The sequence below is a fragment of the Homalodisca vitripennis genome, chromosome 5 (genome assembly GCF_021130785.1).
Source record: "Homalodisca vitripennis isolate AUS2020 chromosome 5, UT_GWSS_2.1, whole genome shotgun sequence".
Taxonomy (NCBI): Eukaryota; Metazoa; Arthropoda; class Insecta; order Hemiptera; family Cicadellidae; genus Homalodisca; species Homalodisca vitripennis.
In genome coordinates this window covers 112442086-112468252 of record NC_060211.1, presented here as the reverse complement: position 1 = coordinate 112468252, position 26167 = coordinate 112442086, and the positions used below count along the sequence as shown (strand labels likewise).

Genomic DNA, 26167 nt, shown 5'->3' with positions numbered 1-26167 from the left:
GATCTTATAGGTGAAAAAATGTTGCAAGCAAGTCAGTGAAAATAAAATTTTACGATAATGTTTTTAAAATTAATTGTTTCAGTCATAATTAATATGCTATTATTTATTTACAAAAATTGAATCCTTCCGGGACAATCATGGATAGAAAAATTAAAGTGCCAGTGGTCTAATCAGAAGTGAACTGTCATCAGGAAAAATAATTAATATGTTGAACAATTTGAGGTGCTTGGCGAATTATTAATTAAAATTTGGAATAATATTAAACTTGAACTTGATCTATGAGGTATACTACCTCTAATTAGTTGAAAGGAGAAGATTGGTTTTTATGGACCAAGCTGTGGATACTCATTGCCTAGAGAAGATTGATCACAGAGCCCCTAGACCAGTCGAGATCAACTCATATTTTCAAAATTGTTTCTCATCAAAACACATGCTATAAATTTTGAAACGTTTAGGTAAATCATATTCCAAAGAGTCTCAGTTTTCATTATTAGAAAACACATTTACATCACAAACTTCCACAGTTATATTATGAAAAGTTCAAAATTCGTTCTTAGTTATTACGTTATCAATGATTAGCCACCATGATGAATTTCATCTTTCTAAACATTAAACATTTTTTGAAAGAGTTATTACTACATTAATTGATTTATTTAAATTCTTATAAAACATTTAATTTTCTTATTTTATGATAATAAACAGTTTAAATAAAAGGCTCCAAGTATTGTAACTTATGTGTAAATCAACAAATTCTTTACATAAAATCTAGTTTTAAAGTTAAGATTGGTAAAATACAAAGTTAATAATAATACTCACTGGATGCATTTGTTACGGATATCTAACATGTGTGAGTGTGTACATGCAGCATGTCCATGTTGTGTTGTTTTATTAAGTTTAAAAAAATTTGTTTTTATGGCATTTCATTATGATTTGTTGTAGGTATGAATGCTGCTGTACGTGCTGTAGTACGTATGGGAATTTATCTTGGATGCAAAGTATTCTTTATAAAAGAAGGTTATCAGGGTATGGTTGATGGAGGAAACAACATTGTTGAAGCTAACTGGTCATCTGTTTCATCCATCATTCATAAGGTATGGTTTGATTATATACAACTTTTAAATATTGGCTTTTTCCTATAGAAATGATTAAGTGTACTGTATTATGAAATCAGTAAAATTGTTACATTTTAAAAGGATATTGTCTTGAAACACTGTTTTTATCCATTTTTAAGGTGCAGAGGAAAGTTTTACACACAAACCAAAGTGCTTATGTTTTTGGAGTTAGATACTGGAACACCAAACCATAAATCCAGTATTGCCATAAACTGAACACTCTTTGTCTGTTTGGCAATTATCAATACGGAAAGCCTAGATTGTTATGGAGTAGGTTTTGTATTTGACATGATGAGTTAATGATCTTAATCTGTGTTGATTGTTAATTCTATGCCACGTAAAGTTAATTCGTTTTCAACATCTATCTAACACTTACTCTTTTCCAACTTTCAAGACCAGGTTCCAATTTTGCACTTCTGCTATAAATGCATGATATCTCATGTAGTTAGCAGAATTGGAAATAGTCATGTCCGCTTTAAATGACATACTTTAAACGTTCCTGATCTATTTTAAATAATTAAATTTTAAGTTTATAGAACAGTGTTTTGGGGCCCTGAAGTCAATGAGCTAATCAGTTTTTAAAAGTATCAATGAAATAATTTGAATTTCTATGTAACATTGTATATGAGACTGAATAGCACCAATGATTTTTGTAATACTTGTACTACTTTATACCAATGTGGAGGAATCCTACAGTTGGATAAGATGGATTCTTAGAATAATTTTGGGAACACAGATGTACACATATTCAAGGAGGTCATATCATTTTAGTTTTCATACAAAGTTTTAACACAATTGTATATAACAGTTGATAGAAGCACAAACATATAAACTATGTAATACTTATGATTTATTTAATTTGCTGAAAGGACACATATGCCTGCTGCTTCACGAGCCATCTAGTTAGATATTTGTTCTTGGAAAATATGAATAGTTTTAAATCCGATACAACACAATGTATACTCTTCCTTTGACACTAATCAGCCTTGCTTCAGTGCAGGATTTATATCAATGTTTATATATCTAATCAGTATCGTATCCCTCACAGTGCAGAACAGACCAATGGCCCTCAATGGTTTTCTCTGCCGTAAACAATTGCACTCTGTGTCTGCTGCTTCACATTGTGATACCGTTTACAACTTTCAGAGTGTCATGGCACTGGAATCAACTTTCCTCAAATTGTATTCATGAAGGGACTTTAGTAAATTTCCTTCATCCATCCTACATTCTCAAAGGAAGCCTATTTCTAGTACCTTAAATGCACACATTTACAATTTTGTTACTTAAATTGATTTCAGGACTTATTATCTAGAGTAAACTTAACAATTATAATTCATGAAAGTACAGTATAGTAAAATTTAGATAATAAAACTTTCATTATTATTTACAGTGCGGTACTACCTATTGAAGCGGTTGGATATTTCTGTTTCCTGAATTTGTGCTCTACAACTAATCAAACTGTCACAACAAATTCTGTTATTTATAATGGCTGGTAGTTGTTCCTTTAAATACGAGGGTTGTCCATAAAGTAACCGCCGTTTGGGCGTGGCGTGATAAGTAGTGGGGGTAGCGCCGCCATTCTCACATCGGTGTACGCAGCCGTTTAGTACGCTTCTAGCTGTGCTAGGGAGAGCATCGTGTGATCGCGCGTTCTTTCGTTACAACGTAAAACATGCATGCCGTGATAGAAAATCCCGCCAAGTGTGAAGTGCGTGGTGTAATAAGATTTCTGTGGTCGTTAAGAGCAGTTACACAGCAGCTGAAATTCATCGTGAATTGATTGCGGTGTATGGCCCAAATATTATGAGCAAAGGCGTAGTCCGTCAATGGGTTTGTTTTTTTTTAAATGGAAGAACGAACGTTCACGATGAATAACCGGAGTGGTAGGCCATCTCTCGTCAGTGATGACTTGGTGAACAAAGTGGATGAGAAAACTAGCGAGAACCGTCGCTTCACAATCTCGGAACTTTCACATCATTTTCCTGAAATTTCTCGAAGTCTTGTGCATGAGATAGTGACAGAAAAACTAGGCTATCACAAGTTTTGTGCTTGTTGGATTCCAAAAGTGCTCACCGATGATCACAAAATGAAAAGAATGAGTTCTGCCATAGACTTTCTTACTCGGTATGACGTTGAAGGAGAAACATTTTTGAATGTTGAAAAACCGTTTTTGTGTTGAATGTTGAGACTTGGGTAGCCTTATGTGAATGCCAAAACAAAACTACAGTCAATGCAATGGGGTCATACCGCTTCGCCAAGCAAGCCAAAGAAAGCTTGCCAATCTTTTTCAGCAAGAAAATTGATGGCTACAGTTTTTTGGGATGCTAAGGGCATCTTGCTCGTTGAATTTATGGAGCGTGGTATGACCATTACAGCTGCAGCCCACTGTGAAATCTTAAAAGGGCTATGAAGAACGATTCAAAACAAGCGTCGTGGTGTTCTGACATCTGGTGTTGTGTTTGTCCATGACAACGCCCGCCCTCATACAGCTCAAAGAATAACAGAACTTTTAGAAAAGTTCAAATGGGACGTTTTTGACCACCCCCCCCCTACAGCCCGGACTTGGCTCCCAGTGATTTCCATCTTTTCCTGTACATGAAGCGGTGGCTTGCATCTCAGAAGTTTGCGAGTGATGAAGAGCTTCAAAACGCTGTGACAGGTTGGCTACGTTCTCAGGCGGCAGATTTTTTCAGACGGAATTTCAAAAACTGTTAAAAGATACGATAAGTGCTTGAATTTGTATGGTGAATATGTAGAAAAGTAGAGAAAAGCTCTAGTTTTAACATTTATATAATAAACTTTTTGTATTTCAACTGGTTTATTTTTTATTTCAAAACGGAGGTTACTTTGTGGATGACCCTCGTACAAAATTGTTTGGCACTGCCAACGTTTTGACTTGATCAGCTACATAAATATAAGCAGTTTCAACCGTGTTTACAGTAAATTTTCTTTGAATTAATTTTTAGAATTATGAGTGGTATTTTAGAGTTATAAGAAATCTATATATATTTTTTATTGTCTAAATCTGTCCTTGAGGTTTGTATAACTGCATATCAATCATCCAATTATCTACTGTAAACTTTCACATAATACTAATACGATGATAAACAATTAATGCCAATATTATAAAATGCAAATGATATTACCATAAAATTTTAATACATTCAAACATCTTCTGTATTTATAAATTTACATTCAATATCAAATACTAAAAATTAACACGAAAGTTAATGTGTTAAGAATAAGAAGTACTGTAGTGAAACAGAATATAAAAATATACAGTATATGTTTAATGAATATGTTGTTACTCACAGGGTGGTACAGTAATTGGTTCCGCACGATGTGCTGACTTCAGAGAACGTACTGGCCGGCAGAAGGCTGCCAAGAATTTGGTGGAAAAGGGGATCACCAACTTGGTTGTCATTGGAGGAGACGGATCTCTGACAGGCGCTAACCTGTTCCGACAAGAGTGGCCAAGCCTCCTAGATTCTCTGTTGCAGAATGGTATATAATTAAGTGATCCTAAATAATTACAACTTGTGCTTAATTGGGTGGAGGGGAGGTCATGGGAATATTTTCCTGAAAATGTATAAGACCATTGTTTGTAGCTGCAATATTTTCTTTGTCTGCATGAATTTTGTTGTAACATTGTTCCTGTCTTGAGTAGGTATTAGTATTTAGAATACAGATACATCAAATTACATTGCATTTGAATTTGAGTACCAAATAACCCAATTTTTTTTAACCCTTGGGCATAAATATTGCTTTAAACAGAAATGAATCACTTTGAGAGAACATCAATATAAAACATGACAGTTTGAATATTGATGTGCTAGAACATAATTTGTATGTTGTTACAAAGTGTTTAGTTTTCTGTGTTGGTTATGCATTTATTTTATTTTTAAATTAAATGGAAAAAATAATAATATTTTAAAAGAGACTTGCTAACTTGGGTGTTAAGAAATTAAATAATAGCAAAAGAATATTTTTCTTGAATTTAGACAGCTAGGTATTTGAAATTTATAAAGATAATGTAGGTGCTTATTAGTTATTTACATTTCCAATAGATATTAGTGGAACATTTGACCACAAAATGATCTTCTACACTTGGTGGGAAATATATGCCGCTACCTAATTGGATGTATTTCTCAATATCCATATTGGTCCGTAAACAACAGAACTGCTGGATGAAATCAGTCATTAGCGGGAACTGTAGTGTAGTTACGTATCTTCAATATTTTTTTCTTCTTTATGCTGTGTTTTGAACCTGTACCAAGTCACAACAAACATCCCAGCTCCAAAACGTTAAAAAAGAAAGTGCAAACAGTGCTATAATAGATGATTTATTTTAAATGTATACTTTTTGAGTGTTCAAATTCACATTTATACCACAAATTTTGCTAGAGACCCGTTAAAAAGTTACTAAAACCAACAGATTTAAAATATTTTCTATTCAGTAGGCTACACTCTAGGACTATTGGATTTAGTTTAATTTATTCTTGAAACTCTTGAACTTTCCTTTAAATTTGGAATTAAAATCAACATTGATTACTCTCAGCTGTTAAGTTAAAGAAATAAGTTAAATTAATTGTATAATGTCATGGTTCATGATAATGGTATTAAAGTTATATCTACAACATCTTGTATCAAATTAAGTTTACCTTCTCAGAAATAAATGCAACAGTCTTACAGTTTAGAATAATTTTGAGTTTTCTATTGGTAGTATACTATACACAAACAAAAATCTACTTTAGGTGCAGTAAGTTGCTTTTACACCAACAATGAAACAAAATAAAATGAAAAACGTAATTATAAAGTGTCCAACTGCACATGTTGTCGAACATGTCATTTAAAGTTTGATGTACTTCAATAGATCTCTTTCACATGTAACAAAGAATATACTGTTTTTTTAATTAAAATTATCAGTAGTACTCAGTATTGACAGTGTTATATCTTCTTTATCAGTAACTGTTTTGTTTAAAGATTAGAAAAAGACTATGACAGTAGGTATAATTAAATTTGTATAAGTTTAGCCTAATTGACAGGAAACTAAGAAGACTGATCTAAGTGGATTACGGTTCATATAAAATAATAACATATACTTAGTTATATTTAATCATGGTTTATATGCTCACTCATCACTAATTCTCCAGCTTGTTGAAAGTTGAAATTTGGCAGAAATATGACTCACGATTTCAATAAAAAAATAAATTATTTTCATAAACATCAGAAAATCCGTAGAGGTTGGATTGAGGTTAGAACCCCTAGGAGAACTACGGTTTTTTCTAACTTCTTAATGTCATATAAAGATAAAATTTGACACTCACGTGCCAAATGATGTAAATAGAAAAACAAAAGTATATTCACGAAGATCAACTATCCATAGGAGATTAAATGGAGTTACAATCCCTAGAAGAATTGTATTTTTCAACTTACAGAGTGAAATGCACAAGTCTTATGCTCTCTACAGATAAAATAAAGGTTTTTCATTAAGATAGAGCTTCCATATGGGCTGAAATAAGGTTGCAGCCCATAGAAGAACATATTTTGTTTCTTGAACTTCCTGCTGCCCTTGTAAAGTGAAATTTGAAACAGATGTGTATTATGCTCTCAACAGACTACGACACTTAAAATGTCTTACCAGACGTAGTTGCTCTTTGAACGAAGAAGACTTTTCAGATCCGTCTATAAATATATTTTTTTCATTGGGACAACTATGGTGTAAGAAGTATCTTAGACCAGAAGTAGATTACTTTGATTGGAAATAGACATTTTTTGACCGAAGAAGGCTTTAGACCCTTACATGTATACATTTTCTTGATCTGGTTATCAATGCAAACGCTTTTAGGGCTCCGAAAATCATTGACCACAATTAGATTTCAATGGGAGGAATGAAACGCTTTTTGACAGAAGAATATTTCAGGCCTATATTTTTGTGATTAAGCAACATTCCATACGTTTTTACACCACCGAGAGTAGGTACATTCATAAAGGTACATGAAGATGACTAGGTGGAGAAAAGGATCCCTTGCCAATACCTTCATACATCAGTGTCTAGTAGCTCTGACATATCATTGGTTTATGAAATGTAACATATTTGAGGAAAAGCCAAGATTTTGATTCTGTACGGGTTATTTCTAAAATTTTTTTAACTTGAGGAATGGTGCACCCTGTAATGTGAAATACTTATTGAGAACGTTTCAGTTTTATAACTACCTAAGTATTTTCTGTCAAACCACATAGTTATTGTTGCAATTATATACTTACGATACTCATGTTGATGTTACTAAATATTTTAAACCTGAATCCAGCCAACAACGCTTTTATTACTTGGACTATCAAGTAATTATAATATTGTATTAGTGAAGTTGTTAAAGTAAGTTTGTGGAGCAATATTTCTACAATTGCTTCTCAAGAACCAATTAGATGTCCATTTTTGTCTTACTGCCTCTTGTATATTTTGGAGGTAAGTCTTAAATAGTGGTTTTTATTTTCTTCTGCTGCTAAAACTACATAAAGTTATTGGAAAGGTTTAATAAACTGATACAAGGGAGCATCAAAGGATCCTACATAACATAATGAAAGAATTATCACACAGATTAACAAATGCCTTTTTCCTTTTTGATCCCAAAATTAATGGCGTTCTTATTTGGACCAAGAGGAATCTAAGTACAAACTTTCAACCAAGAATTATCACACAGGCAGATGGATGGACTACCACCATCACCCTGTGACCCCCCTCCCCCAAATCAATAGGGTTCTTTCTTGATCCAAGAGGAACATATGTAGCAGGTTATAATCAGGAGTTATCACACAGACAGACAAAGGGATAAATGGCCCTATAAGCAGTAGGGATTTTTTGTTGATCCAAGAGGAACTTATGTACCAAGTTTTAAGTATCTAGGATTTTTATTTTGAGAATTATTCCACAGATGGACAGACGGACAGATGAAGATATTGCCTTTGACTTTTTAGATCCCAAATCAATAAGGGTTTTCTCTGGACCTATAGTAACTTATATACCATGTTTCAAGTATCTAGGACAGACAAGATATAAGAAGGGCTTGTCGATGTCAGGGTTTTTGTAATGCATTTCTAGATTCATACAATATGTGCTTTGTTATATTTGCTGCTTATTTTCTGGTAATATATATTTTACATTAATTTGATATTTGAAATAAAAATCTGGTAATTATATTAAATATACAATTTTTGTTCAGGTGAAATCACAAAGGAACAGAGAGAGAAGTACAAGTACCTTCACATTGCTGGCTTGGTAGGTTCCATCGACAATGATTTCTGTGGCACAGACATGACGATTGGAACTGACTCAGCGTTGCATCGGATTATTGAAGCTATTGATGCAATAGTTTCCACTGCATACTCACACCAACGCACATTCATCATGGAGGTCATGGGTCGCCAGTGTGGGTCAGTATTATATTACAATAAATAAATAAGTTTAAGTGACTAACAATTAGTTAAAATCTAAACATCATATAAATTATGAATAGTGTAATAATACTATCTCTACTTTTCGATAGTCTTTAAAATGTTGCGTTTATGTTTTAGTTCTTCCGAGAGTGCAATATAGTAATTTTAATATGACCGTATCCTCTTTTCTGGTTGATTTCATGATTATATTTAGTTTCAGAGTTATTGTTTAGTTTTAAAGGTTTTTGAACCTATTAAAAAAAGAGTTAGGTGCATTCCTGTTAGTTTGCATTATGATTGTAAATTTTATTTTTAAAATAAACTATAATTTTACTTTAGATTTTGGTATTTTTAGTAATAAAACAATATAAAATTTTCAGTATTTGGTTAGTAATCCTTGCTTAATCCAACTTTTTCAATTAAAAATTTTCTAAGAATTAATCAGTTTTGTATAACTAAAATATTTTCCAAAATATAAACTACAAGTAATAAGTTGTTTTTTTTTCAAAGATATTTTTATTATATGTTCTTTCAGCATTCCTTTACATTACAACCAATATAAATGGAAACAAGAAAAAAAAGGGATGATACAGAAGGAGAAAGGAATAATATGAAGGGCACTGGAACCCACAGCACCGACCCTTTTTCACACACTTACCACAAACAAAATAAGTAGACAAATTACTTATCCCTCACAGCTGTATAAATAGGTAATCTTGTTCCACATAGATTTCGAGATGGCAGTCTCGCATAACTGAGATTCCCCTTATCAGCTGAGATGTGAGGACCAAATTTTAAGAACTGTGTGCTCTGAGATTAACATGCATTGTCAATTCTGTACTTTCGAGACAAAAATCCATCTTCAGTAACTGGCTATCCCTTGGCATGCAGACTATTTAAGATAGAAACATCATTTACTCACTATTCTCCTGCTACAAGTTTGCATTATATTACTACACACTTCGATACATGGGAACCAGCATGGTACTACACATTTAAGTGCCGTTTCACCCTTGTTGTACATATTCTTGTTTAGAGACAGTTGATCCCAACATGGACAAACTGAACAATTCCAACTTGAGATTCAGAGTGAAACAGATTCTACTTACTGATAAGGACCTTCCCAAAGTTAAAAATCATCCATTGACTGCGGAGTGCTCTGGCCCACAATTCCTTCTGTAGGTACTTGGTAAATAGTTGTGCTCTACTGTCACAAGTACTGTAATGTTATTCCGAATTTGCTTCCGAGTAACAGGAAACTGCTGCTGTAATGGCTGCAACTTGCTAAGGATCTAAGCAAGGTAGGTGATAGCCACAAAGAATACAATGGTTCTAGTCATCCAATGTAGTGTAGAAAGTGGTAGTAGGTTTGTATTTTGGCAGCCAAAATCATTGCCTAAATGAAACAGGAACAGAGCAATCTCAAATTTCCATAATTCTAAAAATAAAGCAAATATGGGAAATGTAAACAAAGCATAAACTTATATAGGAACTAAAAGTTCTTTCATTATTTGGTTAAGATACAAATGAGTATCACCACCCCTTTATAAGTTCCAACTTGACCTTGAAATCCTTAAAAATATAACACTATTCTACCTAAGCAGACATCCGGGGAATAAACGCATCTTCCTGTAAGTTGAGTGTAGGAGCTGAAGATCATCATGGTCTTCTAAACTATGCAGACTGAGAAAAGACGCAAAACACTAAATTTTGTTGGATTCAAGAAATGTTAGCCTTTGCGCTGCTACCACCAGACTCATAAATATGAGCTAAATATTGTAGCAGCTAAATAAATAACCCCACTAAATAAATAACTGATAACCCCACTGTGATTTTGCGAACAAGAGAAGTTCTCAATGGAAACTAAGAAATTGACTTGCTGCTTCTTAATCTCTAAAGTTCATATAACAGGGCACAAATTTCAAAACAACTTCCACAACTAAAAAAAATCAACAACAATGGAATGCCCTGACGCGCCAGAGCCTTTGGGATAAGTTGCAACTCCTTGCCTGCAGCTGTAAATATTACCTTAGTGTTGGTAATGTATTAAAATTAAAACAAGCTTAGGTATAATAATAAAATATTATATATGTAACTATGCAATATAAAGGTTAAAATTATAAACATTTTACCAATAACTCTATTGCTCTTGCATTTTATAGTACAGTAATTTTTATAATCTATTATTTATAACGAATAAAAAATAGTGTAGCAATTAATTATTTGTAATTATTGTTCCCGAGAGGTATTGTGGGCAGAGTGACAAGCTGACATTGTTGACTGACAGCCAGTGTGCACTGGCACCAGCCAAACAGTGCCATCCAAACTTGCTACATAGTCTGTGCTTTTAACAACACCTGCTTACTATTTCAGACTACCTTATTTGAAATTTAGTATCATAAATTTAATTAAAAAGGTTTTATTAATATATACTTTCTTTTAAATATGTAACTTATTCACTTATGTGAACACTTTAAACACTGTATTTAAAATAAAAAATTACTAACTAAAAATGTGATGTAGCAAGAATTTTGTTACTTAATGAATTTTTTATATGAAAAAAGTAAGCACAAGATTGAATAATATTATTTAAAATTGCAATGGATGAAAAATTACAAGTAAATCGTGTATCCAACTACTTTGCACAAAATAAACACAAAAATAATTATATTGATATATTTAATTATAAAATATTATTAAATCATGAAGCTCACATACAAATACACTACAATTAGAATTGTTATGGAAAGTCTAAATATTAATAATTTTTAAAATAACAATATTTTGACATTTCCCTCACTTTACATATTATTGGAAACTAATTTCTCTCAATAGTAGTATTCAACACTTATTTACAAGATAATCAATAGTAATTATAAATATAATATATGCCATCAAACAGCATTTTAATAATATTACAATTACAATAATTTTATTTGAACACCTTGAGAAATAAAATTTTTATATCAGTAATTACTTTCTCCTTCTCAGTGAGACAACCTGCGAGCAGTTGGTGGAAAATATTTAATTAAAATATAGAACAAGTTGCATTTAATTATCTTAAAGTTATTGGTATAATGAAAATAACAATAAGAAATAACATATACTACCTAGAAAAAAATTTTGGTAATACAAAATAAAAATATACTACAAAATAATAATCATAAGTAATTTTATAATGTGAGGTACATCAAAATCTGTACTAAGAAAAATAATTTAGTATAGTGAGATCTACTAAAGAATATCACAAACGGTTGTCCTCCAAAAAAGCTTGTTTACTTGATTTTTGGGGAGGGTGGCTCTGAAAAGATGAAGAATGTGTTTTAAGGAAAATTCTCATTTTTACCCATTATTTTTTTAAGCCCCATTTATTCAAAATTAATTAATATAGTTTTCTTTTTTCATCCAGTACATTCATTTTTGTAATTTATTGTACAAATTAATATTTACTAGATATAGCATTGCTATTAACATTTTGTTTTATAGTTTGTGTGTTTATTATTAATAAAAATTTGAATACATAATTTTAAAAAGTTTTGTCCTCATATATGGAAGCTTTTTTACTGTAGAAGGACACCGGTTCCTTTAAGGAAAATAAAAATTTCTTGAAACAAATTTATTACCTGCTTGTTAGCACTTTCAATTGTATAAAGTAAGAAGAACTCAGTCAAGTTTTAAGTTCAATATTGAGGAAACGTTTATTACTATAAATGTAAAACTGCACATGATTTATTTGTTACCGTATCATTGTACCTGTTATAACAGTGATATCTACTAGCTAAACACATAAATGAAGTGTCCATAGTTTATCATGTATAGTAATATGTATTGATGTGGAATCAGGTACCTGGCCATAGTAACAGCCCTCACTAGTGAGGCAGATTATGTGTTTTGTCCCGAGAGCCCTCCTCCCACGGACTGGCCCATCAAGCTATGCAACAAGCTGGAGCAGGCAAGGCCCCACTTACCTTGTCTTGCTTACTGACTGCTTCAGACTGCATGTTTAGACACTAGAAGTAACATGTATCCAACTTCTTGAGGTGATTCAAAATGTATATAAAGTGAGGATTTCCTAATTTGTGTATCCAAAAATGAATAATATAGGACATTGTGTTTGCGCATACGGAAGTGTAATTTACATGGTTTAGCGATATCGTATGTGACCAGTTTGGTGGTCTTGAACATCCCAAACCCCCTCTAGTTTTCGGTGCCCATCACAGATATTCCGTATTGGTCTACTTCCTGCATTGTGAATTACTTAGTGATAACATTGTTTTATATAAAAGGAATCTGGCTTGAAAATGCATCATGATTCATTGAAATACATAGTTAAAATCAAACAAATATAATTTTTCACTATACATACTGATACTAGTTATGAAGAATTTTCTTTAAAATATTTTTTTTGCTATTAGTAAAAAGTTAATGACATTAAATCATTTATTGATGGAGTAAAAAGTGGATTCCTTATAATTGTCAGATACCGTAGGGGCTTGAGCAGTTCAAGCCTACCAGATGTTCACTAAGCCCAAACTATAACCCACACGTGCGGATCATCATGTGCCTTTTATTTTTGGATGTATAAATTAAGGAACCTTGTGTTTTAAATGGCATACACAGTCTGCAGATATTGTACAAGGTTGGGTTTCAAGCCAAGTTATCGCTGCAAATACAATTATACGATCAGTTCTAATATTTGTGTACATCTGAAAATTAGAACAGGATCAGTGCTGTCACTAAGTGGTGTAAACTGTCGCTGTGCTGTGATAGTGTATATTCGTAGCGTCTATATAGGGTGTTTTGAACTGTGTGACAAGCTTGGTGATTAGTACTAATGATATGGTTTTTAACTTTTTTACTGAGGTTGGCCATAATATGAAACAAAAATTTGATCAATAAAATATTTTGTTACCATTTGTTCGAGTATCACAAGATTGGAAAGTGCCTTTGAAATTGGTACCATTTTGGCTAATTTAGGCTTTAAATTAAAGTAACCACACGTCTTAGATTTTAAAATAATTTGTTATTTTTACTATTAGTAATAAAAACCTTTTACTTTTCTTTTTATAGTTTAAAAATTAAATAATGGCTGTACCTCATCCTCTTAAAATCAAGCAAGGATTACTGCATAAAAAGACACAACATTTTTCAAGCTATCTGAAAGTATTAATAAGTTTCTTTAAATACCATTTTGTATATCACAGACATTTAGCATTATACATGAATTTATTGAAGACTATTTGAAAACACTATTATTTACATAACATCAATAATATTTAATCTGATTTAAACATTGTATATCAGATTAAAATATTTGTACAATTTTGTGTCGTTGTATCACCATCCCTTTTTATTGTTTTGCTTGGTTTTTGTTGCTTTCTAACCACCTGCACCTGACAAACCAACCATGAGCAGTGATTGTTTGTGCCTGTACTAACGTCAGCATTTACCGTGTGAGTGTAGGTATCTAGCCTTAGTCGCTGCTTTGACGAGTGAAGCTGACTTTGTCTTTATTCCCGAGTGGCCTCCAGAAAGGGACTGGGCCAACAAGATGTGTAAAAAACTTCTCCAGGCAAGGCACTCATTAACATATTGTAATATTTAATATTCCATTCTATAGTAGGATCTTTGCCATCTGTCTACTGTAGAATCAATTAAATTGTTAATGAGTTACAAATTGTGACTGTTCAATTCTCACTACTTTTATTTGAAGTAATTGTACCATTGACACAAGGTGTGGCTAGAAAAAACCAGACTGAGGCTGGGAAATTAAAAATTTATTACTATGTACATGTTTACATGATACCCTTCAAAATACAAATTTCTTCAAGTCCTATAAATTGTACACAAAATTAGTGCCTTAAATTGCTCTCCGGAAAACAAATTACATTAATATGTTCTTTTTCTTATTGTTTTCTGGCATTGCTTAAACAAACTCAAATCTTGTTCCTATCCTATGGTTTAATGGACTTGTTTGAATGAAATGCCAGACTTGTAGGATGGGTGATCTAAGATGAGAATTTAAAAACCAAGACATACCTAAACTGACAAAGTGTTGTGAATTGGTAATTGTTTTTTTTTTTAAGGATCTCTGAATGATTTTGTTCAAATCATGTTTTATTTCTTTCCAGACTCACTTTGAATTGTTATAATGCAAAAGTTAAGTAATTTCGATTTGCTATTGAAGCCAAAATCTTCTTTGATACAACTAAGTTTCTTGAATAAACTGATGCAACACAGTATCGAAGGACTCAACAGAACGTAACAAAAGTCAAAGAGTTTCAGGAAAGCTTTGCTGCCCTTAATTAATAGAGAACTTGGAACATATACCAAGTTTCAAGTCTCTAGAACCTTTCTATCAACAGTTATTGCACTGACAAACAGATAACAACACAATTTTAAGAAGGATTTCCCAGGCTCTTAATAATAAATTGTAACAACTGCTACAAGGCCATAGTCTCATTTCTATGAAGTTTACCTCCTAGAGATTAAACCATAACATGTAAAATTTTGGGAAGTTTAAAACCACTCAAAAATCTTTGGACACAACAATCATCACCATACAATTATTGGTAAACCATTAAAAAGGTTTCTGTTAAATGTTTTTATGTAGTTTTTATACATTGTTTTATTTTCAAATTATGAAAAACTTTCAACTAGCGGATTGAGTGAGTTAAAAATATGAAATTCAGATAAAAAGGTACAGGAGGGGTAACAGGACTGTCACCTCATTCTTACACTTATTGTGTTAATTGACCTACTGCACTAGTGACAGTCTGGCTCTTTTATAGCCATATCTTGAAGATATCATCTTTTTAGCAATTACAAACGGTTTAAGACTTTCTCCTCCAGTGTCTTAAACCCACCACCACTACTACTATTTATTTTGCTTTAGAAACCCACCAGCGGTTATTTTTAAGGCTATTTGTATGATGGATTCTTCATGAAAAAATAAAGCTAATAAGCTGAAGCAAAATACACTTTAATATTTATTGGTTGTCTTTACAAAAAAGTGTTGTCTTTGGTATTGGTAAATTTGGGTATACTAATTAAAAAAATTTTTTTTTTGTTTAGTACTTTTTGAAAGTGCCGTAACACAATAGTTTTAAATAATATACAAGTTAGTGCAATATAGTGTTGTGGTTAATAAACCAAGCTGATTTTTTTACACTTTGCGTAACTAGTAGAGATGTGAAAAGTAGATAGAAATATGAGAGAAAAAATTACAAAGGCTTGCTGTTAGTCACACTAATAGTACTCTTAAGTAATATGCTGCCTGCCGCCTTGGTGGATGATTTGGATAACTTAACGGAACGTAGAGTTTGATATATATATGTTTACTCAATTTTTATTAAAAATTACTCCAAAAACATTGTATTAGTGAATTAATGTAATTTTATAAAATGGACAGACAAACATTGTGAATCAAAATTTCAAATTTTTCTTTGTATAAAACTTGTATATTTTTCACTTAACATCTAAATATAATTAGTAATGAAATTTGGTTTTTTAATGATTATTAAACCTTAAAAAGGTTTGAAATTGTGATCCAATATTTAGTTTTAAATGTTTGACATGAGTAATGTATGAAAAAGAAACAAAACATTTAGATAAATAGAATCAATAGTGTTTTTTTACAAAATAAGGCAATGATGGAACACTTTTTACACAGTTAATAAAATTGTTTTTATGTAGTCTAGTTTTTCGCATTAGTTTTATTATTGGCTTTTAATATTTTGTTCGTGGTCTTTGTAACATTTGAATTTATACTTTGACAAATTCTATAATGAGAGAACCAATTTGATATATCTAATTATTGCATTTGTGTCTGTGGAGTATGTTTGATGCAAATAACTTATAATAATTTTTCAACTGTGCAATAGTACTTAAATTTAGCTAACTGATGCCCATAACACAAATTTACCCTGTTTTCTAAACCCATCACCATAACTCTTCATCTGCCAGTATAAAAAGTAATAACAATTCAAACGATAAAATATACTTGTCAGCCATTTTCTAAACGATTGTCAGAACCATTAAAATATTATTTATTATAAAAATATTTTTCATTATAATAGCAAAAGCTACCTTTTGACACAGCAATTGTGAAGTAGAAATAGTACTTTGAGAACATCTGCTATAGAAGTGCGAAAATACAAATTGAGACTTAAAGTGTTTTTAAGTCTACCAACTGACATAACGTGTTCACTACTGGTCCTTACAGTCGAACACAAGCGTTTATCATTACCCCCTCCATAGCCACAGTGTTAAAGTGAACTTAGTTTGTGAGTTATATGAATAATTTTCTTTAAATTTTGTTTCTTCTTTTTACATTTAATAAAAGTATTGTTCATAACAAAGATTACATTTATTTAATGTTTTATCAAATTTCTGATCCTTTCTTCATCTCACGTGATAACCCTTTGTACTTATATACTTTAATATGATAGTTACAAATCTGAGCCATCAGAGAAAACGGTCAACAACATAACAGTGCTGATGTCAGTCAGCTATTAGCAGTCAGTTCATCTTGTACATGATGTAGTTGCCTGGAGGTGTTTAATTATATCATTTTGAATGTTATTTTTGTGATAATTTATTATTGCTTTCTATATGACATTAGTTTTATAATAGTAATTGTGCAGCGATGATCAAAATTCTTTACATGTTATGAATACTGTAGATTCAGTATGAGATCTTGTGTCGTCTTGTTAGTGTGGGGTTTTTATTATTAGTTATTATGTATTTAATTTGTATGTGTGTCCTTAACGTTACTTTTAATAATATGGCAAGTAATCTAATCATATATTATTTGGAGATTATTCTCTCATAGGTTTCAGTTTAAATTTTTCAAACGTGCAACAAATATTTATTTTTGCTTTTTATTTATTCTTATATTTTTAACATGATATTTTGTAATTGTTTACGTTTATAAAGAGTAATATTTTACAGTTTTCATTAACTATTTTAATAATAAACAATTATTTGTAATATAAATTTTTCATTTATTTGTTTGATTTTTAATAATAATAAAATAATAATAAAGTAATAAATATCCCGATAGTATGTAACACCTTTGACATGTAATATGTAAAGTTATAATCTGTACAACTGTACTGTTTTATCAGACACAACCAACAATACTATTTCATGGGCTGTCGTTATTATAATGTAGAAACAACTAAATTATTCATAGGAGTTCCAGTAATGAAAATTTGTTTGTTATACTTTAAGGATTGTCCCTTGAATAATTTAAAATACATTCAATTAACTTAAGAGTTGAATATTTAATCCTAAAGTAACATATATTCACGAAGCATAGAGGTAATTATAAATCGTGTCTACATTTAAAATAATGGCCATTTTGTAAATAACATGGTAGTAGCTATATGGTGAACTCATGCGTTTAGATTCGTCACTTGATTTTCTATAAACTAGGTGACGTACAACTGGCAGATGGAGAGTTAATGAAAACAGTACACACAAAGTAGACAATTACATTTCATTTTTGCTTTCAATTGAAATTTATAAATTAGCGTTAAGTAAATTGTTTTTCAAGCCATCACAATTTGGTTAAGAGTTAATTTAGTAATTATTGTGGAGTTTACAAAACAAACATAGTAATATGTGAAAGTAACATTTAAATTGAACTTTTATACAATGTTAGTTATTACTTTTTTAATATGTGTGATTTAATTCCTCATATAATTCAACTCAGTTGCATGAAAAACCCCAATCTACACTAGAATTATTTGTGTTTGTCACAGTAGTGGCACCTAATTGAGCTGTAACATAAAGCTTTATGTGCTAGAGCTTGCTTTGTGATTCTTAGTTGTAGTGGATATTATATTTTTTTGTTAATTAGGTAAATGTTATTTTCACTTTAAAATAAAGGAAAAATCTTTAATTAATTATAATTAATCCCTATTTATGTTTCTTTATTACTGATGCTTTTATGTAGCCAATTAAATTTTTCACTGCTGAAATTAATTAAACTTTTAACTTAAAATTAAACATTTACAATTAACTATCAGACTAAATGAGTATTAATTTACTGTGTTTTGTATTAGCTTGGTAACATTTATATACCTTATGTACTGATTAGTGCTAAGCTAGTGAACACAGCCATTTAGAAACTGGTATTTTTAACTTAAAAAACTATTCACTTATATGGCAAGACCCAAAAAGGCTCATAATGAGTAAGACATCCATGGTCTTGTAATCCCAAGTAATTATAATAGCTTTTCAAAATTATAATTTTTTTAAACTATGTGAATGTATTACTATTACTTAATTATTGTAGATAACAGGTTTTTCTATTTTGTTTTGATGGATTAGGAGAGGGCGGCTGGACAGAGACTGAACATCATCATAGTGGCCGAGGGGGCCATAGACCGAGATGGAGTGCCGATCACAGCAGAGAAGGTTAAACAGGTGGTTGTCGATAACCTCAAACAAGACACAAGGATCACAGTCCTTGGCCATGTGCAGCGGGGTGGCAGTCCTTCAGCTTTCGACAGGGTTCTGGTCAGTCTTCAAGCACCAATATATATTCTTACACTTTTGCTTGATTAGTTCTATTTATAATTACTAGATAACGGTAAATTCTTTTGGAAACCAAACAGGGTCTAGGATTTGGAAACCCATCTGGAAAATATGAAAAAGACTTATTCAAAATAACCGTACTCTCTATTTGTGCGTGCTCTTTCACCTTTGATAATGAAATTCTTTTAGACATTCCACTACAACTGTTTGAATATTTATATTACGACAGAACAAAAAAACAGGATTTATTTTGCAAAAATGTTATAATAAATAAAGTTAATAAAAATGTTTACAATAATTGAACCAAACATTTATGAATAACGAAAATTTATTCACAATATGGACTCAAGTAAACACTTTATTTATCACTACATATCAGATGAATTATTATATTAAGTTTTCTCTGGTATTTTCTACAAAATCCTAGTTGGATGTCTTAAGATTGTAGTTTGAGAATTAAAAAAAAAAAAACAATCCAATATGGCTGCCAGCCAACAATCTCAGTGAAAGTGCTCCAGTAATAAGTTATAGTTTTAGTGGTAAAAGTAAAAAACAACACCTAACTTGTGCACACTAACAACTGTCAAGTACTGTGAGTATTTTCCATTTTTTTAAATCAAGAAAACAAGTTCAATAACAACAACTTTACTTACTGCAAGAATCCTAAGCATATGACATCAACAAAAGAACACTCAAGTAACCATTACCAAGCTTAACAATACAAAAATATATGTATATTTTACATATTAAACAGCACTATTACTGATTTACAAAGGAGAAGCTCTGTTTAATTTAAAATAACATTTATAGGAATAATCTGGTACCATATGGTGACCTACTTACACACAGAAGTGATGAAGGCCGCCAACAGGCAATATTTTGCACAGCCTAGCATCAACAAGCTGACATAATAACAACTCAGCATTGGCACACATTTCTACAGAGCCTACCTGAACTCTATTACTATATAGCTATTTAATTTTTTTCCTTTCTGCTATTTTTAACAATTTGACAAAATCTACTAGATATTACATCACAAAATTTATACAGGCCTGTATAATATGGACAAGCAGAATAAGACAACTTTTTCTGTAGGTGAACATGTGTTTGCAAAACTAAAAGGTTGTCCACAATGGCCAGCTGTTATTACTGACACAAATCTTGGCAAAAATGAAAACAAATACAGAGTTACCTTTTTTGGTGACAATAAAACTGCAGAAATCAAACACGCTGATCTGCTCCCCTATATAGAATATAAGACAACCTTTGGCCAACTAAAAACAGACAACTTTAAAAATAAACTAATAAATCAGGCATTACTAGAAGCAGAGCAATCTTACAATAGCTGTAAATGTGATGACCCAAATAGTGTTCTCCATGACTCCAAACAGGATCTTGAGGACACACAGCAGGTGGAGGCACAAGAATGTGAGCTAACCATAAATGACATTCAAACTAAAATACAGAATAGTAACGACTCAGATCTAGAAACATCCCTTTCTCTTGCCGCTGAAGCTGGCAACATACTTCTTTCAGAAAACTATAAATTAAAGCAAGACCTACATGAATTGACTCTAAAAAACTCCCATCTGGCTAAACAAATAATGGACTCCGACCAACTGGGCCACATGAAATACGAAACACAAATTGAGGAACTGGAAAATGAGAATAAAAAACTACTGAGTAGATCAGCATCCCTTACAGATACCATACAACAACTGGAAAAAAAGTTGTCAAAAGAGATTGACTTGCGGATACAATTACAAACAGTCTTTGAAGAACAGGACCAGGAAAAAGAAAAAGCTATCTGCAAACATACAAATGAAATACTACAACTAAAGAAAACAATAGTACACCTTGGCACAAAAATTCAAAATAACGGCTATAAAAAAAGCCAAGACGATATAACTAGTAAAGATACGGAAACCCAAACTGATCACTTTCCCTCTGCCCCACCAAACAGCTCTCCATCTCTCCTCATACAAGTTGGACAGTTAAGCACCCGACAAGACAAAGTGGAACAACAGATGAAGCTACTACTAGACCAGTTACAGAATAAAGATCACCTTTATCCACTATCTCTGCCTACATCTGACCTTCACAGCTACCAAAGTACTGGGGAAATAATATCACACTTCCCAGTACAACACTGTACCAAGGATCCCAACGAGAACTTAACCGGGAGAGCCAGACAAACTCCTACAGAAAAACTGAGCTCATCACAAATAAGCGGGAGAGCCAGACAAACTCCGACTAAAAAACTGAACGAAAGTTTGACATGGAGAGCCAGACAAACTCCTTCCAAAAAACTGAAAAACTTTGTAAGCTTGTTGACAAACACTGCCGCTTTGACCAAGAATAACAATCCTACTATAAAGAGAAGGGATAACATGTTTAGCGTGTCACTGCAAGTTGCAAGAAGCAAAGCACAGATTTACACAGCGGAAGTGTCACTCCCTCCAACACTGGAACTCAATAGAACACAACCTGTGAATCCTCAGTCAGACGGCAAAAAGGCTCATCCCCAACATGCAAAAATAAAAGACATCAATGAGGACTATGAAACCTTCTTTAAGAAAAACATTGACTTCTATAGAGAGCTGATAAATAATTACTGGCCCAATAACAGCTCAGAATATGCTAAATTGACAAATTTAATATCCACAAGTCGCAATACATCTACAGAAACCTCCGCTGTCTCTGATTGCTCACTGAATATCCCAACGCCAGAAAATGGAGAATTTTTTTTAGGCCACAAACAACGAAATGAAACGAACATCTGACAATCCTTCATCAAAACATCAGGGGGCTACCAAACAAAGTTGACAGACTAAACCATTTGCTCAATGAAACATCCCCTAGCCTTTTAATACTGACAGAACACGGCTTGAGTCAAAGTGAAATTTTAAACACCAAAATACAAGGCTACAATCTGGTAACTGAATTTAGCAGAACAGATCACAAGCTAGGAGGTGCCGCTATATACTGCAAGGACAACCTGACAACCAGTGTAGAGGCCATTGAAATTACACACTTTTGTGAAGAGCTCCTCTTTGAGGCAGCAATGGCACAGATCAAAATTAAAGAAAAGCAAATATATCTCCTTGGTGTATATCGCCCTCCTGGTGGAAACACAAGAAGTGGCCTAAACTTCTTATCAAACATCCTAGACCACAGCCAAGCACACAATAAGTTATTTTTATTACTAGGGGATATAAACATTGATAGCCTAAAAGAAAACAACCCTGACAATTTGATGCTACAAGACGAACTAACCACACACAACATAAGAAGGCTTCCCCTTCCTGCGACACGGGTAACAGCCGAGACGAGATCCTCGATAGACTGCGTATGCACCAACATTCTAGAAGCAGAGGTAACTGTAACTATTTTACAAACTGGCCTCTCCAACCATACAGCCCAATTGAGCCTTAACCTAAATCAAGAGACCAACTCAACATCAAAACTAAAGCGACAAATGGGGAAAAAGAACCTTGAATATCTCAAATTCATCTTCTACAACAAAAACTGGAATGCTGTTGAAACTGCTGAAGACACAGAAACTGCATATAATATATTCCATGACACCCTTTGTACTGCCCTAGATATCTGCTGCTCACAAAGGAAACACAAGAACAGAGGCCCTACCAAACCATCTCATTACTATGACCTGGAATCTGCCGATATGAAAGCCTCCTACCTACAAGCCCTCAACACCTATGAAACAACAGGAGACATTCGAGACAAAGAAATAATGAGAAACAGTAAGAGGATATATGACCAAAAACTAAAAACACTGCATCGGCAAGCAAACTCAAAGCACATAGAAGAATCTGACAACAAGACCAAGGCTCTATGGAGTTTGATTAATAATGAGAGGCGTGGGAAACAGTGCAACCAGGAGTGCCCTAAACTTAACATCAACAACACCACCCTACATAATCCTACAGAAGTAGCCGAAAGCCTTAACACTTACTTTACTCAGATGGCTGGCATGACAATTCAAAACCAAATACATACCCTAGCACCTGGGTGGACAGGAAAAAACCCGACCTTATTGCACATTTCCTTACCACAGTCATTTTGCATGACACCAACAACTTGGACCGAGGTGAATCAAACAATTTGCAGCCTGAAAAACAAATCGTCCAGTGGCATAGATGAGTTTTCTTCAAAGAGTGTGAAGTTCTGTGCAAATGAATTAACCCAACCCCTTGTAGCAATCATTAACAAATCTTTTGCCGACGGTCACTTCCCCTCAAGGCTTAAAGTGTCAAAGGTCTATGCAAAACACAAGAAAGGGAAGAAATCAGACCCTCAGAACTATAGACCCATCTCGCTAATATCTACATTTGCAAAAATCATAGAGAAACTTGTTCTGAAGCGATTGATGGCCTACCTTAAACAACATGACCTAATCACAGTCAACCAACATGGATTTCAAAAAGGAAAATCAACCATATCAGCAATTATTAGCCTAGTAGAATCAATCATTGACAGCATAGATGACGAAAAGTACGTAACAGCCCTATTTCTTGACTACAGCAAGGCTTTTGACTGTCTGGGACATGACCTAATCTTAAAAAAGCTGGAAAATCTGGGAGTAAGAGGCATAGAGAACAAATGGTTCTCCAGCTACCTCCGAGGAAGGTCACAACTTGTGGAGGTACAGCATACTGAATCTTCCATCACCAGATCATACACATCAACTCCAAAACCACTGGCACGAGGTGTGCCTCAAGGATCGGTACTTGGCCCAGTTCTTTTTATTCTTCTAACTAATGACTTCCCTACTTTCATCGCCAGCTCCAGTACTGACTGCATAATGTATGCAGACGACACTACCCTTCTTATAAAAAATGACACAGCAGATGAACTATCCCTTAACTCCTTGACTTCTCTCCAACAAGCCATCAAATACAGTGCACTGAATGATCTGGCAATAAATCCTAATAAAACAACGCAAGTGCATTTCAGTAGGAAAAAGGAAATACCAACAAATATTGCAGACATATCAGTAGTTGATAAAACACAATTTCTGGGCCTGACTATCGATAGTACACTTTCATGGAGTCATCATGTGAGCACCATTTCCAATAAAATATGCGCAGGCATATACGTTATGAGGCGGCTCAAATCAGTGGGTACTCAGGGATCCGTCAAAGCTGCTTATTACGCACTGGTAGAGTCCCACATTAGATATGGTCTTATCATCTGGGGCAGCTCTACTGAAAACCTGAAAAGGATACTCACCCTTCAAAAAAAGGCAATTAGATCCCTCGCCAATCTTGAATCTCGACAAAGCTGCAGGGAAGCGTATCCAAATTTAGGCATTCTAACTGTACCAGCCTTGTATGTATACGAAACAATTCTACATGTTGACAGACTCAATTTTGACACTTACAACGATTTCCATGACTACAACACACGACATGCCTCCAGATATGTTCTACCCCGCCATCGAACAGCCCTCTTTGAAAGAAAACCGTCCTACATAGGACGAAAACTCAGAAATCAACTGCCAGAAGACTTCCAATTGCTAACTGGAAACGCACTGAAGAAAGCACTTCAAGAATTCCTTGTCAAGACTCCACTCTACACCCTGGAGGAGTTCCTGGATGCAACAAACACCTAAGCGACTTTTCCTATTACATTATACTATGTTTGACTATATTACTGTACTTAATGTTCATGTAATAAAGAAATATTGATTGATTGATTGATTTTGGTACTTCCTGACACATTCTAATATAATGATATTTGATAATGAAGTTTTTGTATGTGACCAATTTGAAGCATTTTAGAATTTATGGTACAGTTTGAATTATTTAATATTGTAACGTTTAATAGTAAAATAACCATTTCTCAATCTAATAGATCAACATAAAATGTTTTGATTTAATTTAAATCTAACATAACATAGAAACATCTAAATTTTAAACCTGTGATCAACAACTTCACTACTGGAGAATTAATATGTGGGTATAAGACAGTTTTATACTTACAGTAATTAACATTTTGTGAACCGTGATTAGCCACTACAGTTTATGAGAACGTTTTTGATCTTTGTTAGGCGCATGTTAAGACACATAGTTAGAGTAAGAATATGTTTTATTTTTGAAACTTTTATTGTAATATTCATATTAATATTATATTGAGTTATTAGAGGTTTATAAAATCAATGCATTTATAACAAATTAGATAAAAGTTTAGGTAATCCAGGTTTTATTAAAATTTATTTAAGGGTGAGTGTGTATTTTTTTGTATTTTGTGCTTAATTACGGTTTCTGATAAAAAAAAACCAAAGTGTTTATTCTGGCCAAATTGAAGTCTATAACTGTAGTTCAATGTACATTTTAATGTGAATACAGAACAGATGCACGTCATGAATAACATATATTTCAAGAAATTTAAAGAAACTAGATTAGTCGTGAAGTAGAAATCAACTGGTAGACCAAGAGTATCAGACAAATTGGTAGAACTAATTAGACAATCTGGACTCAGAAATCTTAAGATGTCCATACCTAGACAATGCCTAGAGCTAGGTATTCCAAAAACAATTCACAAAGTGTTATCAGGGTGGCCACCCAACTGGAAAAACGGGGAATTTAAAGGACCGGGAATAAGCCAGGAATCTTCCTGTAAAACTGGGAAAATCTAAAAAAATTTATCTCTTAACAACTTATGAAATAAAGAAACAACTTGCAAGATCTGATTAATCTCGAAACATCGTATTTAAGCGATGTGGTCTGTGAAACTATGAATGAAATTCGACTCATGTTCGTGAGCCTCATCTGACACAGATTGATTCAAGATTGCCTTCATTAGTGTAATGGAGTTTATCTTGGTTAGTTCTATCCCTGTGTCACGGCAAGTCCCCCAACACGTTACAATCCACTGGACAATTAAAGTTGGGTTATATTTTGATATCACGGTCACATCCAGACCTTGACTGAACTAACTGAATTTACACTGGTAAAATAGGTGGTAGCGATGAATCGCCACAGAATTTCTCATATACTACTAGTGACTAAACTTGCTAGGCCACCGTTACTTTGTTGAATTTCTTGTAAATA

At 32.9% G+C, this 26167-nt stretch overlaps 1 protein-coding gene across 5 annotated transcripts in view; it reads left to right on the top strand.

Moving 5' to 3' along the window:
- The window catches only part of LOC124362718 (ATP-dependent 6-phosphofructokinase), a 60958-nt gene that overhangs the window by 8874 nt on the left and 25917 nt on the right, over positions 1-26167 (top strand). For 3 of the 5 annotated variants that reach the window (XM_046817440.1, XM_046817435.1, XM_046817437.1), the window contains exons 3-7: positions 940-1091; positions 4427-4616; positions 8333-8543; positions 12390-12498; positions 18885-19073. In XM_046817440.1, coding sequence (XP_046673396.1) covers positions 940-1091; positions 4427-4616; positions 8333-8543; positions 12390-12498; positions 18885-19073 — 851 coding nt within the window. Of the gene's footprint in view, positions 1-939; positions 1092-4426; positions 4617-8332; positions 8544-12389; positions 12499-14009; positions 14119-18884; positions 19074-26167 lie in introns of all 5 variants that reach the window. The other 2 variants (XM_046817436.1, XM_046817438.1) reach the window with 1 other exon arrangement.